The sequence below is a fragment of the Rhincodon typus genome, chromosome 8 (assembly GCF_021869965.1).
Source record: "Rhincodon typus isolate 14 chromosome 8, sRhiTyp1.1, whole genome shotgun sequence".
NCBI lineage: Eukaryota > Metazoa > Chordata > Chondrichthyes > Orectolobiformes > Rhincodontidae > Rhincodon > Rhincodon typus.
In genome coordinates, this window is record NC_063339.1 from 85,424,119 (window position 1) to 85,442,222 (window position 18,104).

At 42.7% G+C, this 18,104-nt stretch overlaps 1 protein-coding gene across 1 annotated transcript; it reads left to right on the top strand.

The window, feature by feature from the left end:
- Nucleotides 1-659: 659 nt before the first annotated feature.
- LOC109916583 (gastrula zinc finger protein XlCGF71.1-like) lies at nt 660-1,361 on the top strand. The gene has a single exon (XM_020516306.2). It carries the CDS (start codon nt 660-662, stop codon nt 1,359-1,361), a length of 702 nt encoding a protein of 233 aa, XP_020371895.2.
- Nucleotides 1,362-18,104: the final 16,743 nt, after the last annotated feature.

The window sequence follows — 18,104 nt, forward strand, 5'->3', positions numbered from 1 at the left end:
TGGAGGCTGGTCTCTGAGCTAATTGCTTTCTTGGATATAATAAATGTTTATATTTTAAAGGTATCAAGGAGCATGGTTCAAAATTGGGAATATAGCGTTGACATTGATCATCAGCAATGATCATATTGAATGACAAAGCAAGCTCAAAGCAGATTTCGTTTTGTTTTTTTTTTCTTTTTAAATTTGCTCCAAGTGTCTACATCTGTGTCCAAGTGGACGTCGAACAGATCGACACTTTCCTAAACACAGAAGTGTTTGCCTGATCAGGCTGCCCTTCAACATGGAGGAGGTTAAGAGTTTGAAAAGTTCTTGTCATGTCGTAGATACACTCCTTATAGCTCCCACTTCTCATTTGCACTTCTCTCTGATCCCAGAGATATGGTAACTTCACTTGTCCTAAAGGACTTCAGTGAACCAGTTATGATCAGGGTCACATTTTCCTCATGCCAGCCCCACAAATCACCAGTTTCATTCAGCTTAATTTCACATGCTGCTTTTATTTTTTGTGGGTTCTCACTCACTTGTTTTCTTCTGTCTAAATCAATTTCACAGCGTATTCAAGGGGTGGATTCGCAGTCGGGAAACTCGAACCAAACATCTCACCAAGATTTGACAAATTACTCAATTTATTGTAACCAGAATATCATTGGATTTTGACCATGGAAGAAGAAAACACCTCTCATAGTGGGGAGAAACCGTACACATGTTCTATGTGTGGTCGAGGCTTCAGCCAATCATCCGGCCTATCTAAACACAAGCGCAGTCATGACAGGGAGAAGCTGTGTAAATGTGGGGACTGCGGGAGGGCATTTAACTTCTCCTGCGAGTTGGAAATTCATCAGTGCTGTCACACTGGGGAGAGGCTGTTCCTGTGCTCCGTCTGTGAGAAGAGCTTCACTCGGTCAGCATACTTGCTGCAACACCAGCGAGTTCACACTGGAGAGAGGCCGTTCACTTGCTCTGTTTGTGAGAAAGGCTTTACTAATTTGTCCAACCTGGTGAGACACAAGCAGGTTCATACTATCGAGAGACCTTTTAAGTGTACAGACTGTGAGAAGTGCGATAAAAGTTCCAGGGAACTGACACGCCATCGAAGTGTTCACACAGATAAGAGACCATTCAAGTGCTCTCACTGTGAAACTGGGTTCAAGCATTCATCTGAACTTACTCTACATCAACGCATTCACACTGGAGAGAAGCCATTCACCTGTTCCACGTGTCAGAAGAAGTTCATTCAATCATCTCATCTTCGGTCACACCAGCAAATTCACACTGGGGAGAGACGATATGCCTGGTCCACGTGTGAGAAGAAATTTGCTCATTCATCCCATCTGGTGAGACACCAGCGATGTCACAAGTAGTTCTGATGTTGGGATTTTCCTGTTAATGACATCCAGAACTGACCCATGTATATCAGGTTCCATTTCGGTTGATGTTAATAAAATCCAACCAAGTTAAAGGTGCTAGTATTCTGGGTGTCAAATAAATCAGGTATGTATCAATTACACAGTGTGGTGAGTCTTTTTAATATCGAACACAAGTTCTGCCTCCTCCATCCTCACCTCCAACAATAAGTTCAAAGAACATATTGGAGCTTCTTTGTCACTAAGATTGAGACAATCTGATCAGCTCCCTGTCCTGTTTCCCTCCCTCCCATTCGCTCACTGGGACAAGCTGCCTCAAAGTTCTTTTTCAAGTCTGAGCCCTGGACATGTTCGTGTCTTCAATCTCCCTCCATTTCCTGCATTGCCATGTTAGTACTCACGTTGTCCCAAGACTCTCACTTCCTGCTCCAATGACCTTATTCTCATGAAATGTCTGACCACCGAACATCTTTATTTTCTGCATTTGTTAATGGTTCTCTTGCTAGTACAGTCCCTTTTCCTATAAACCCGCCATATTCATGTTCCAACCTCACCATCCCTGCAAGTTACTGTCTCATTTTGAACCTGCCTTTCCTATCCAAAGTCCTGGAATGAATTGTTTCCTGCCACATCCACACCATCTCTCCCAGGAGGCAACGTTTTAATACGCCAGATTTCTATCCCTGCCAAATTCAGGAAAAGGTGAGCTTCGGGTCCCATTCATTGTTTGATGGAGCAACACGCACCTGTGTGGAAAATTGTCATGTTGCTTTGAGTTTGATGTCTAAATAAGGACAAAACTTTCCACAATAAATGGAATCGAATGAGTTGGAATGGTTGCTCATGCCTGATAATATCCATCAGGAGAACATCTGTTCCATATTAGATGCAGCAGCTTTCTGCCAAATGCAGGGGCTTCCACCGGGTATTAAAAACACTGCCATCCACAAGGTGTTGGAGCAGGAGTAGGCCATTCGGCCCATTGAAACTGCTCCGCCATTCATTGAGATCATGGCAGATTTGATAACCCTCAATTCCACTGTGCCAACATTTCCCACAACCTTTAATTTCTCTACTGATTAAAAAGAAAAATCTGCCTGTCCAAATCTAGTGAGCACAGGCCCTTGAGAGAATGAACTGGGAAAATAATAATGGGTAACCAGGAAATGGCAGAAGAGTTGAATAAATACTTTACACCAGTCTTCACAGTAGAAGCCACTCATAGCATTTCAAACTTGCTTAATAGCCAAAAGGCAAAAAAAAAAGGACAGTAAATAAATGCAATGAAGATCATTGGAGATGAAATGTTAGGAAACCTAATGGAGCTAACGACCAATTAGATCCCTGGATTTGGTCGGCTGCATCGTAGGATATGAAAGGAACTATCTGCAAAAATCGTGGATTCACTAGTAGCCATCTTACAAGAATCTTTAGAATTTGGAAGAGTCCCAGACGATTAGAAAACTGCCAATTTATTACCTTTATGTGAAAAAAAAACTAACTGCAGACAAGTTAGCATAACATCTGTTATTGGATAAATCTTAGAGTCTATTATAATAAAAGGTGTAACAACAGAGCCAAGGATAGGTCCTTGAGGGACAACCAAGTTCAGGGAATTTAGAGAGGAACATAAGAAATAGGAGCAAGAGTAGGCCATCTGCTCCGTCGAGCATGCTCTGCCAATCGATAAGATCATGGTTGATCTTTTTGTGGATTCAGCTCCACTTAACTGCCAACTCTTGTACTCAATACCTCGTCTGATTAATGAAAGCATGCCGTATGCCTTCTTGACCACTCTATTGACCTGCATTGCCACCTTCAGGGTACAATGGACCTGAACACCCAGATCTCTCTGTGCATCAATTTTCCCCAGGGCTTTTCCATTTACCACATAGTTCGCTCTTGAATTGGATCTTCCAAAATGCGTCACCTCACATTTGCCTGGATTGAACTCCATCTGACATTTCTCCGCCCAACTCTCCAACCTATCTATATTCTGCTGCATTCTCCGACAGTCCCCTTCACTATCTGCTACTCCACCAATCTTAGTGTCATCTGCAAAGTAGCTAATCAGACTATCTATACCTTCCTCCAGATCATTTATGTTTATCACAAACAACAGTGGTCCCAACACGGATCCCTGTGGAACACCACTGGTCACAGGTCTCCATTTGGAGAAACTCTCTTCCACTGCAACACTCTGTCTCCTGTTGCCCAGCCAGTTCTCTATCCATCTAGTTAGTACACCCTGGACCCCATGCGACTTCACTTTCTCCGTCAGCCTACCATAGTGGACCTTATCAAAAGTTTTACTGAAGTCAATGTATATGACATCTACAGCCCTTCCCTCATGTATCAAATTTGTCACTTCCTCAAAGAATTCTATCAAGTTGGTAAGACAAGACATTCCCTGCACAAAACAATGCAGCCTATCACTAACAAGCCCATTTTCTTCCAAATGTAAATAGATCCTAACCCTTAGCATCTTCTCCAGTAGCTTCCCCACCACTGATGTCAGGGTCATAGGTCTATAATTACCTGGATTATCCTTGCTCCCATTCTTAAACAAGAGGACAACATTAACAATTCTCCAGTCCTTCGGGACCTCACCCGTGTTCAAGGATGCTGCAAAGATATCTGTTAAGGCCCTAGCTATTTCATCTCTCACTTCCCTCAGTAACCTGGGATAGATCCCATCCGGACCTGGGGACTTGTCCACGCTAACGCCTTCCAGGCATGCTACATTTTAACATTTCTCATGGAATGGTTTCAACAGGAAAGAGGAACATTTGGCTTGTCTTGTCCGTGCCACAATCCTTATATTTCTTGTCATCCTGTATTTGATTCAGAACGGAGATTGAAATGAACTACATTATTGAGAAATAGACTGAATGGGAAGAATCCATTTTCATGAGCAGAGAGATTAATAGTTAGATCAATGGATTGAGAAAGAAAGATGTATTTGTATTTTGAAAGCGCCTTTCACCACCATCTAAATCACAACCAATGAAGTACTTTTGAAGCAGATTCGTTATTGGCCAAACTAATGTGCAAATCAGGGCAGTTTGATTAACCACAGGTCAAAAAAGAAACTGTTTCAAATACTCACAACTGGCGCTGGATGTGCCGTGAGTTCATAACGAACTTTGGGGGTTTGCTATTCTCTGATTTACACCCGGGTGCGTAATCTCAGGGGAAGGTGTTGCCCATTTAATACAGAGATGAGGGGAATGTTCTCCCATTCAGAGAGTAACAAATCTGTGGAATTCTTCTGACAGAGTTCTGATAAGGCTGGGTGCATTCAAGGCTAAGATCGACAGAGATTTAGTTATTTAGGGATTCAAGGGCCACTGTAATAAGGCAGAAAAGCGGAGTTCAGGATTAGCCATGATCTCATTTAAAGATGTAATTGCCCTGATGCGCCAAAATACTTCCATCTGTCCCAGTGTCTTACCTGTCATTTGCAAAATACGAGACAATTGTAAGGAAGAAATAAAGGATGTTTATAAAAGGTTATTGCAGTCAAACACAGTCAACATCGTTTGTTGAAAAGCAAGTAACACTTGATAGTTGTGCCAGAGTTCTTTGGTAATATTACAAGCACAGTTGATAAAGGCATACGGCAGATGAAGTGCAGTTGAATTTTTAGTAGGCACTCAGGAAGGAGCCATATCTCAGGTCATTGCACAAGGTAGGAGTTTACGCTGTTAGGTATAAATGAGCATGGGCTATCCATTTTTTAATTAACATAAAATACAGAATCGGGGTTATTGGGTATTTTTCAAGTTGGAAAAATATGATTTGTGGAGTGCCAGAATGGTCAGTCATAGGGCTGCAATTATTTATTACTGTATTAATGACTTGGAGGAAGTGCGAGAGTTTAACGTGTTCAGTTTTGCAGAAGATACGAAATAGACGGAGGACATGTTGTGATGAGGACATGCGAATCTGCAAAGGGATGCAGATAAGTTGCGTGAGTGGAGAAAAAAACTTGGCTCATGCAGTTTCATGTCGGCAGTGTGAGTTCTTGCACTTTGGTAGAAGAGTCAAAAGGTAGACTACTATTAAAATCGAGAGAAATTTCCAAAAAAAAGGGTACAGAGGAAGCTGAGTGTTCTTGCGCATGAAGCAAACAAAGGTAAATGACATATTTATTTTTCTGGCAAAAAATGGCCTCCTTTCCTAAAGCTCACAACGAAAAAGATGGTTTCCCAGGAAAAGACAGAAATTAAGTACATGTAAATCAATCGAAGGCCATGATATGTCCAAAGTTGTTCTATGGGACATATTTGATGTACTGTTTATGGTTCTGTAAACTTTATTTGCAATGGAGCTGGGAGTGGGAGAGGGGGAAATTAAGGTCACCCATGATTATTGTCATCCCTTTATCTGTCACACACAATATCTGTTTTTAATACGTTTGTTTTCATGTTGTAGTTACTGTTAGTGGGCTTGTAGACTACATCCACTGGTGACTTCTTTCCCTCACTACTCCTTATCTCGACATAAACAGATTCTACATGCATATTTCCTGAATCAAGTTAATCTCTAACCATTGTACAAATGCCACCACAACCTTGGCATTTCACACTCCTCTGTATGCCTTCTTGCAATATTAATTGATCCTCTACTGCGTTACTGTTGCGTATATTAAGAGAAAATAAAAGAGAAAACAAACACCGCCGTGATGCGGATTCGAGTCGAAGCTGCTGTGGCTATATGCAGAGTATTGGCCATTATACAACCATGGCGCTTCACAACGAGGCACCAGGAAACGTACGATAAGCACACTGCTGGAGGGCATGCCAGGAGCAGCACAAGAAACACAACAGAAATACTTATCAAAGAGCATACTGAAATGAGCGGACAAAATCTAGCGAATTCATGTCCATGGAGGATGTCAATGTCCAGCATTCAGAGCATACAAAACTGAGGTTGATAGATTTTGATAGATTAAAAATATTAAGAAACCATGGGATAGTGCAGAAAAATGACAGTGAAGCAAGAGTTCGTACATAATTTCATTGATCAGCTGGACAGGTTCAATGGGCTGAGTGGCTTCATCATGTTTGTTAAGTTTCAAAATAAAAACATTACTTTCTTATATTCACTTGGCAAATGTAATTAATATTCGGGTGGAAATGATGTAATTCTTCTGGGCTGCGGTCTTGTATGTATTTCTCAATTGGAAATCGAGTTTTATATCGGCTGCATCAGCAGTTTCCTCACACAAGGAAGTAACCACTGCTGCAGAAGATCATTTCAGCCCAGTTCCCAGCCCTGGAATCAGAGAAATTCAATGCCCAAACATTCGATATATGCAGGGTCAATCGGATTCTAACCCTAAATCCTGATTCCGGTGAATCCCTGAAAAATTTGATAATGTTTGCTTAGCACAACATCTCCCTATCTGCCTTAAAAATATTCAATAACTCTGCAGGTTGCAGCGGAGATTTACAAGAATGTTGCCAGGACTGCATAAGATGAATCTTTGCAGAATGTTTGGTTAGGCTGGGACTGTTCTCTTTGGAACACAGGAGGCTGACTGGAGTTTATATTCATATAACAGCATTTATTAACATTCAATATTCTTAGGGGCCTTGACAGCGTAGATATGGACAAATGTTTTCCCCGAGCACGAGAGAGAAGGGCTATGGAACATTATATCCGAATAAGGTTCAGCCCATTTAAATCGAAAATGAGGAGGAATTTCCTCTCTCAGGGGCCAGTGAACTTGTGGAATTCTTTCCCGCAGACGGCTGTTGAGGCTGGATTGTTGGGTATTGTCAGACTGATCTCGACAGACGTCTAATCAGTAAGATGGTCAAGAGTTATCCAGGTCAGGCAGCAGGATGGAGTTGAAGATTATCATTGAAAGGTGCAGCAGACTCGTTGGGTAGAATATTTCTGCTCCTAATTCAGTCTTATTGCTCCTCCATCGTTTTGTCCATGGTCTTATTTAATCGATAGGTCCAAAATTGTTTGGGGGTTGGACTTGGATAAAATTATAGTCTTAGTTTCACGCTCTCACGACTTGTAGTTAATCACGGCCTTTACACTCCGCTCCCTCTGCATTTGTTTTCCACCGATGACATTTCGGATTCTTCCAACTGAATTGAAAGTCATTCTAAGTAAGACTGACTGCCAGCAACACTCCACAAACACTCAACAACCTGGTTTGTCTTTGTTAAGAAGCCCTGTCCACTGTGACTACTCACAGAACAGCAACATGGAGTCATTCTCTGTCTGAATTTTAAACCAAGGTTACAGTGGAAAAAGCTCCTTCCGAACGATGAGAACATTAAAGAAGCTACAACTTAACAGTGAAAGTTGGTTCATCAGCATTTCTTCTGCCTTGTTCCTTATTCCTTGCGTCACTGAATTAAATGTGCCTCTCAGTCTGTCACATACTTTCACCATTGTTGTTTTTACAGAGTTGTGCCTTTACACTTAGAAAATGCTGGGAATATTCACAATCCTCTCCCCCCCCCCACACCCCCCACCCACCCCACCCCCGTGTATAAGCACTTCTTTGATCAAAATAAAACATGTCACACAGGAAGAAGAAATCTTCAGTATGTTCGAAAACCTTCAGAAGGATTCCTTTCAGTTCTCTGCTGTAATCTTAGCAAAAAGATCATTCTCGCTTGGATTCTGTTCGTCACAGAGAGTTCGGGGAGATCGTGAAGATACGATGCATCTTCAGTGCGTCCTATTTCGTGAATTTCAAAATTAGGCGATTTTCAGGTTCCTGACTTTCGACTCATTGTTCTGTTGTCCTGGCAATACATCCACTGATATATATTTCCTGGAGACTTTGCCTGTAACTCACACAACAATCAGGAAGCGGACAGCACCAACCAGCATTGGAACTGAACTCATTGGATTTTACCAATACCGTCTATAAATTTCAGCCTCACCGTTAATGTGAAGAGGGGCTATGGGACTGCAGTTTCCTCTCCTGCTGTTCAATAAGGATCATTCCAACTGTAAAAGGAATTGTTGTTGATTGGAAACATTTCTTCCTGAACTCAGTGCCATCTGCTTTAACAAGAGGAGCTGAAATCTCCTTATAGATTGAGATGTAAAGTTGCGTGTTCACAAATTAGGTGAGAAAATGTCTGTATACTGTTAGCAGCAAGGCATTGTTACTAACTGAATGAAGCGGTTGCCTACAGGGAGGCGGTTGTGTGTTTAAACTCCACGATGAACACATTGTGTTTGGGCAAACAACATCCCTGCAGCAGTGTTCCCAACATAAAACTGACAGGAAAGTACCATGCGCAATTGAACAGCGACTGAACAGGATAAACACTACCAAGCAACACCCACAAACAACAAGCTCTGCTTTGATGTAAAGGAGAAGCACTTTACGGAGCCGAGAGACCATAAGCCTGACATCATTTGAACACGCAATTATTTGATTTCGAGTCAGACGCGCTACCGTTGCGCCACAAGCCCACAGTAGACTGAGATACTGCTGTGCAGAATTAAGTGAAGTGATCATACCCCCAATGAGAAATTATTACGAAAAACGGAGGTAGAAAGGTCACGCACTTTCTGCATCTTTTCTCCCCGCTCTCTCCGCGTGTCTCCCGTCGTCTTTGTTCACTCTCCACCCGTTTGTCTGTCCTTTTTCTCCCTCATCCTGCCTTATTCCACTTCATTCTTTCAGCCTCTCTCTTCTTGCCATTTAACTTTCTCGTTGATACATTCTGATCTAAACTGGGGGGATTGATTCCAGTCTGTGTGTCACCGCGTGGATCCAGGATTTACTCTCGAACCTCCATCAGGCACAACGAAGAATAAACGATTCAGTTGTGGGATGCGAGTGCGGGTAGATTCCAATACAGATACGCTCAGGCATTTTCCACAAATGTTCTTGTGAGTAAACGACAATACAAGTAACTGACTGTATTCCTGCATTTGCATCATTAGAAACCTAATGTTCTTGGTTTCAAACAAACCTGACTCACTTTTGTTAGCTCTGTCCGGGGTAGCACAATGGATAACGTAATGAAGTCTGTTTAGGGATCAGGAGATTGTAGTTTTCTCTCTGGTCTTGTGCAGTTCATGACTTCTTTATACTTCCAAATTAATATTTCCCATTGGCCTGAAGCCGCGATGAGGTTTGAATTTCTGTTGCACACGAACGGGAATCCTTTCGCAGTCTAAAATCAGTAAATGTTATCAAGAACATCAGAGTGAATGCCCCAGCATCATCAAAGGAGTGGAAGCTGAAATAGTCCCACAAGCTGCTCATTGGCACCTTTCCATTTCCCAAACCCATGGACCCAATCATGCAGTTCCTGGCAAAGGCAAGGAAACAAAATGGAAAACCCAGTCTCAGCTTTGCGAATCTTTAGAAACACTTTGGGAAGTGGAATCAGAGGAGAATTAAATATTAACTGTCCCACTGAGCAGAGACGGTCGTCTTTAAGAATCTGGGGCATTGACTCATGTTCCCGGGATCATCAACTGATCCGAGACATTGAAAGGATTTCTGTCACAGCTGCTCTGCTTCTGCTGTTGTCACTATCAAGAACAATAAATCCTGATTCCTGAACAGGAACGGAGATAGGCCGTGGCGGTGAAATCGCCGAATCCTAACCACTAGCGGGAAGGAATCAATTATATTTGCATGAATATTTCTTTTGATTTAATTTCATCAAACTCCCGCTCTTTCACATGTCTCCGTTTGACGTTAGAGTATTATCTACATGGAAAAGCAACGAATACACAACTCTGGTGGAATTCGAACCTGTTAGATAAAAGTAAGAATTGCCTCTCCAAGAGCCGGTTCACTCCCTAATTATTAGGGGATGACTTTCCTGACCAATTGGGAAAAACAAAAAAACTCAGTTCCATTGATAATGCTTCACAGGGGAACATATGCCAAACATTTCAAAATCATGAAATATTTTTCTCGTCAAAGCCATTCAGCTGCATGCGTTCACAAAATATATTTACATCTAAATTTCCTTCATCTATTTTTGAAAATCATGGCCAGTTGCGTCGCAATTTACAACGGGCTTCGCTTTGAATAATATGCCGCACATTTCAAAACCATGAGCGTTTTCACACTCAGTCTGAATCATCTGTTCACGACATTTCTTTGCAGCTCATGTCATTCAAATTCGAATTGATTTCCCCGCCTGGCCCCGCCCCACCCTGCCCTGCCACCCACCATCCGCACCTCTATCCCCGTCACACCCGGCCACTGACTCTCTCCCCTTGTTAGAGTCACTCCATGTATGTTCGCTCATATGTATTTTAAAACACTTTGGAATCAGCTTCTCCATTTATTTCTGGAAAATCGTTGCCGACTTAAACAACTCCCTGAGTGAAAGAAATTCTACTCCAAAATTTTTTTTTTTATCATTCACTGATACTTTTGAATTTCTGACCACTCTGACATTGATTCACTCGAAAGAGGGAATGTTCCTCCAATACAGACACTGTGAACCTCGCATCGTCAGGAAAATCTCTGTTAGTTTACTTCCCAATTTTCCTGGGATCAGGTGCAGCTTTTCCAACTTTTCCAGCATCTCGTGAATGTAATCCTGCTCCTGACCACCATCCCAAGAAAATCATCTGCGTCTTTTCTAATCTCTACGGTTTTGGTGAAGAGTAAGGACGACGATTACATACATTGCTCGAACTAAGACTGAACTACAGACATTACAGTTGTGCAGCGATCTCTTCTCTTCATTAATGTGATTTCTCCATTTATAAACTCAACCAGCCCAAATTATTGCCTCACCACATCATGGACATCGTCTCTATGAGGAACAAATGCTGTCGACTCACTTCCTTTGGTACTTTCATGGAATGTGGATACGGCTTGTAACGCCAACATCCCGAAATCCCCGTGACCCGAGTGACTCTCAGCTATTTCGAAAGGTAATTGATATTCAACCACCTCCCTGTGGGGCAATAGTCTCTTCCAGTGCACACTGTGTCAGAGCAGTAAATTCCTTCACCAAATGTCAAAGTGATTCTGAAATCTGCACTTTTCCAAAAAAAAAGACTCTCTTATTTATTGTGTATCGTCTTTCACGTTGATGTCCCGTTTGTGCATCACTTCATGCTTCCCTGTATTGAATTATACCGAATGATTACTTTGTGAATTAACATATTTTCCTCATCTCTCATTATTCTAAACTCTGTAGCGCCTTGACTGATATTATTTGTGTGCTCCAGGAGGACAGTCCTCACATCCTTTGGATGAATCCAGTGAACATTCCTGACGTGACCTCAAAGGCAACTATATCCTTCTCCGTGCTCGGAAATCATTATTGCGCTGACCTGCATTTGTGTGCTTATTAAAACCAAGACAATTGCAGCAAGAATTTCTCATTCAGCTTTTGCAATCTGCTTCCTGTAAAGGTTAACCCAAATCGTTTGCAATGACTTCCAAATTTGTCTGATTCCGTTCTGTATTTTAACATCAAGCAATTTGTCAGTTTATCTTACTTTTCCAACAATTTCAAACAAACTCACTCATAGTTAACAAACCGATAGAAAGTAGCAGTTTGGACTTGCTGTAAAGTAGGGCGCGGTGGTTAAGTGGGAAGGCGTTGGCCTTGTAAAACCAGAGGGTGCGGATTCAATCCACCACCTGCGCCCAGCAGCGTACTGGTTGCTAATTTCAGAGCCAAAGTATCCATTGTTGCCCTTTTTGACCCTGACGGTTCCTCAAAGCAACGGCGCAACTCGGGAGCAGTGATCTTATTATGACTGAGTTTCCTGTTTTCTTTGCAGGAGTGAAGATTGGACCCAAGACGAGCGTTTCAAACCTTAAAAGGGCAATGATGTCAATTCGAAATTAGGGCTGAAGTGAAATGAAAAATTAGGTTTAGAGTTGGCTCAGTATAGCTGCAATAGCAGAGATTTAGGGAGATATTTCAGAATACTCAGAAAAAAAGCTCCATTGTCTTTGTCAGTTTTCCATCGTTTTTGAAGATGAGCACACTTTTTTGCAGCCTCATTCTGGCTTCATAATTCCACTGCGTCACACTACCCAGAACGTAAGAGTCAGGCAAATAGAAACGCAGAAAGAGCAAACACCTTCAGTGCACGCACAATGACAGATAAAGGGCTAAGGAAACACACAGCGTGCTGAGATGGAATGTGATTATTTATGTGAAAGTATTCCTTATATAACCTCTGTTACGTAAAGATTCTCCGCACGTTGGAAAAATGAATTTCCTGTCGTGTAACCCTGACGAACAGCTAAATATTTGCCTCGCTACAGCTTAACGCTTACAGGCAGTGGCATACCATCTTCTGGAGCAGCGTGACCTGGTGAAAGGATGCTCGGCCCATCAACCGGAAATCAATACGTCAAAGGTTTCCTATGCACTGTTCAATGTATTTGCTGCTCCGGCAAGCAGATTTCAATATCCTTATTCTATATCTCTCTCAGCTTCCTGCTTCCAGTAAACACTTCAGACCCGAACAAATCTATCATCTGTTATCACTTTCATGCGTCTTTTAGACCGACTTTGCGACGAATTGTAGCTCGAGTTGTTGCTGAGATTTTTGACTTGCTCGCCGAATTGGTTATAGTTCAGGCGTTTCATCACCATGCTGGGTAATATCATCAGTGCGGCCTCCAATGAGGCAATGTTGTTCTACTCAGCTTCGTATTTATACGATCCGGTCTCTTGAGGTGTTTTGTGTCATTTCTGGTTCTTTTTTGCAAGGGTTTATATATGGGGTCTAATTCCACATGTGTATTGATTGCATTGTGGGTCTTGAACCAGGCCTCTTGGAATTCCCGTGCGTTCCTGTGGTTGAATTGAACGAGGATGGTCAAGTTGTCCCAGTTAAATTGGTGGCCTTCGTTGTTAGAGTGCACTGAAATGAGGGAAAGTTCGTCTTGTCGTTTTGCTTCTCGCTGGTGTTCGTGTATGCTGAGGGCTAGTTTCCTTCCTGACTGGCCGATGCAATGTTTTTGGCAGTCCTTGCATGGCATTTTTTACAGTACGTTGGTCCTGCACGTAGTGAGCATGAGCTCCTTGTGAGAGTTTGTCGTAGTGTGGATGTGGGTTTGTGTGATATCCTGATTCCTAGTGGTCGTAGGATTCTTGTTGCCAGTTCCGTTTTTTTCTTCAAATACGGTAGTTTGGCCAGTGCATTAGTGTGTATTGTGTCCTCTTGGTGTTATCTTCCTAGCAGCCATCTGCGGATGAATTTGGTGCATATCCATTGATAGCAAAGGCCTTGTATAGGTGCTCTTCCTCCTTCTTGCGGATTATTAAGCCATTTTATTCCATTTGCAAGCAGTGCTAGGGGCAGGACGCGCACATGAGCTCTTCTGCTCCCTCCCAAACACTTAAAGCGGTATTCGGTGACAGACATGTGCTGGAAATTAGCAACTTTGATTGCAAACTTCCTCCAAATGGTGTTGTCCCAGACGTAGAAAGATGCTGGTTGCTGGGAAGGAGAAAAATGGACACTGGAGACTCTTCCCTCAGGTGAATCAACATGGGTTCTTTTTGTGCAGCTTGTTTGGTGTTCAGGATTTGTCTTCATACAGCAATCGTGCAGAAAGTCTCTTGCAATGTGGGTGTCGGTTTGTTTGTTGTGGCCGGGCAAAAGTTAATATCTGACACCAACAGTCCCAGATTAAGGGACTCCGAGTGAACCTCTCACTCATGGTGTCATTCTCGCGCAGGTATAAGCCGTTTAATTCATCAAGCAAACAGCGACTCTCTGTCATTTGTATCTCTCTGTCCTTTTTTTTTCAGGAACGTTGTAATCTGTCCTAATAATGATGTCTGTGTTGTGATGCTGTCTCCGATAGGCTGATCTTTGAGTTGTTTTGATTCGACTTATTAGTGTCGTGGTTCTCTTGTTATTCACAACTTCCCATATCACATGAAGGACGCTGCTGTCTGAAACAGCGTGGGGAATAACTGGACGGTGCCCTGAGCATGGAACACACTGCAACTAATGTGTTTCAACTACAACCAGCTTTTTATGGGAGGTTTTATTCAATGTCGGATTGCATGGGCAAACATCATGAGACACATTTTTTCGCTTTCAACACGTGTTTGTCTTTGCCCTGTCGGCCGCAATGGCATCTCTGCCGAGTCCCTCCTTCTGGAAGTCACACCTTATTGAACACAGGCTCTTTTTCGGAAAGCTGAACTGGCGATTTGGCAAAACCTGAAACCAGCAATCAGGGCTAGTCCGGGAATTGAAAGCAGGACCTCTCGCACATTCACAATCCACGATCTCCAAAGAGAAAAATCATACCCATCCACCAACAAGCCACAGCCAGAAACTGGTGCTCACCACTGAGCCAGCTGAAACTCGCTCAGAGTGAAGTACACTTCACGTTGCTCCTGGGATCGAAAGCACTAGATAATTTCAAGAACATTTTCTGATTCTGTCTCCCTGCACTCGATACAGTGTATAAAATTCAGGCGAATGTGAACGTGGAGAGGGGCTGGCACACTGTGGTTTCTGCACCTTTTGTTGAAGAAAGATTAACTGTGTCTCGTGAGAGGAAAGGAATTGCTGCTTTTTGGAAATATTTCTTTCTGAACTCACTGTCACTCTGTTATAACAGAAGAGGAACTGGAATCCCCTGATAGATCGAAACATGAATTTGGATGTTTATGGATTAATTGGTAAAATATCAGTATATAATTGTATTAACACCACGCTATTACCCACTGAAAGAAGCGGCTTCTCAGAGGGAGGGGTGGGTCTGTGTTTTAATCTCATGATGAACAGTTTATGTTTTATTTCTCACATTGTGGGAGCTGAGCATTTACCCAAACAATGCACAACACATACGTGAAACATTGTTCCCATGTTAAACTGTGGGGGAAAATTTGAGAGCTATCGAAACACAACAGCAAAGTAGATTTTGGTCCACATGCACCGTAATACAGATTGTAAGGGAACTTATCTGCATACTGACAGCGTGAGCCTGATGTGACTTGAACACTCAACTGTCTGTCGTGGAAACAGACGCGCTAACTTTACACGACAAGCTCACACGTGCAGTGATACTGTTGTACAGAATTAAGGGAAGTGATCGCACGTAATGATTTTAAACTGTTATTGACAAAGGAGGTCAAAGGGTAGTGCTCGTTCTCTGTTAAACCACCACCCGCCTCTGTCTCTCTCCATTCTTCTTTCTCTCTCTGCCTGTCTATCTGTCCCTCCGTCTCCTTCATTCTGCTCTTCTCTACTTCATTGCCTCAATTTGTCTCACCTCGTTCTCTACCTTTTTCCCTCATGTAGCATGCTCCGTATTTGCATGACACTGGGGAGATTGATTCTGTATGTCACGGGGCGCATCCAAGACTTATTCTAGACACTTTCTTCAAATACAATGAGAGAGAGAAAGGATCTGAGTGGGAAGAAACAACTGACGAGATTCGAGACCCTCTTCCGGATATTCTTCAGGAAATTCAGCCACCAAGAATAAATATTTCTCCAACTTCACGAAGAAACCCCAACATGAATATCATTAATACAAATATAGAATCCCAAGAGTAGCTTCATTTGAGGCCAGACACGGAAGTGCCTGAAATTGTAATGTAGAAATATAAATACCTGGAGATGTAATTACATTTCATTGAATTATTTAGTGCTACGTTATCCACGACTAATTTCTATTCATGTTCCAGGAACCAACATCATTATTGCGTCACAATAGTTGAAGGCCATCGCCACTCATGTCATATGACGTCATGGTGCAGCTGGAAGCCCCGGGGACAATTTATTAAAGAAACCTCACTGAGGGTCAGACTGCCCTGAAGACAAGAAATCGGGAGTCAGTACTTGGATCACTTCTTTCCTGGACATGTATTAATGACACGGACTTGTGAACGGCGTGAAAGACTTCAAAATCCTAATATGAGACAAAACTCACAATGATCAACGCAGAACGCCATAAACACTGATCTTTTCCAATGAATTCTGTTTCGCTTAACATTGCTCTATGTCATTTTCCTGAGCCTGATGCTCCATGAAATACGGGTCCATATTAAGTAATCTGCTCTGGGTTAGTTTTGATCTCACAACCTTGCATTTCACACGTTGCTCTCTGTATGTCTTCTTGCAATATTAAGTGATCCATTACTGCGTTTCTTTAACACATGCTGAGAGGAAAAAGTGGGACCAGCAGTAATTACAGAGATTACTGTGATCACAACGCAAGTGCTCACCACCTTCCGATCGCAGCGCCATACAATAGACAATAGTCGAAAGGAGAAAATAAGTAGCGCGAGAGAGCTCCAGACACACAACAGGCATACTTACCATACAGAGGACCGATATTAAGGAACTCGGAGTGGCGAGAATCTTTCCAATCTCTGGCTCCCGAGGTTATGAAGGCTCTGTACTGACTCTGTAAAAGACTGATGTTGATAGATTGCTACAGATTAAAATCATCAAGAGCTCAGGATATAGTGCAGAAAAATGATGTACAACGAAAAGGTCTCAGTGAATGGCGAGGGGGGCTCGAAGTTTGCAATATGTGTCTGTGTGGAATGAAAATACGTTGATAGTATTGTTCCGAATTGAACAGCTCACTGGAAGCAGGAAGCTGAGGGAGATGCAGGTCAAACCGATTCAGATGGAACTGCAAGAGCAGCAAAGACCTTTCCTGCAGCACGAATGAGTTTGTACAGCACAGAGGAGATATTTGTTGCATGCAATTTTGGTTGAGAGGCCCAGCATCCTTTCATAAGACAGGGTTTACTGGGCTATTAGAACGAACATGGATAGTGTTCACTTGGATATAAAGACATCATAAAAGAGGGAAGACATCTTCGCGGCTGGGCCACTGAGTTTCTCTCGTTCTGGGCCCGGGAACTGGGATTATACTGTCGTCTGCAGCAGCGGTTACTTCCTTGTGTGAGGGGACCGGTGAAGTATCCAATGTTAAACTAGATGGCTATTTAAAGATACATTTCAACAAGAGCCTGCACTATTCCCCCGAGTCTTTGATATTTTGTAGAAATCTATCAATCTCAGTCTTCAACATACTCTTTGATGGAATTTCCACAGCCTCTGGTAGCATCGAAATTACAGATTCCAACCCTCTGTGAATCCCCGCATTACAGTACACTGCTTGGAAAGCATTTCTATGGTGGATCTGGTGCTGTTCCCAACATATCCTCGGCCACTGTAGTTATTGCTATTTAACAACAGTGCATTCTGTGTGGTGCTGTGATCGTATCGTGGTTAGTACTCTGCGTTGTGACCGCTGTAACCTTGGTTCGAATCCGAGTCACAGCAGTCGATATTTGCTGCAATGTCTTTTTATTCCTTGTGACACAGGCGAGAGAAATGCGGCAAGCATCAAATATTTTTACGTGAAAATATTCTTTGACGTGGTGACAATCATCTCTCAAACCCCACTCTCTCACATATCTGCGTTTGATGCATCAGATTTCAAACCCACCACTTGGAGATTTCTCTCCCTCCCACAATCACGAGCTCTCCTTCACGTCCCTCCTTCCACTTCATTGAAGCACTGCACAATCTAACATCCATTTTCACATTGATATCAAGGTGCAGAGCTGGATGAACACAGCAGGCCAAGCAGCATCATAGGAGCAGAAAGGCTGACGTTTCGGGCCGAGAACCTTCATCAGAAATGGGGGAGGGGAAGGGGGTTCTGAAATAAATAGGGAGAGAGGGGGAGGCGGATAGAAGATGGACAGAGGAGAAGATAGGTGGAGAGCAAACAGACAGGTCGAAGAGGTG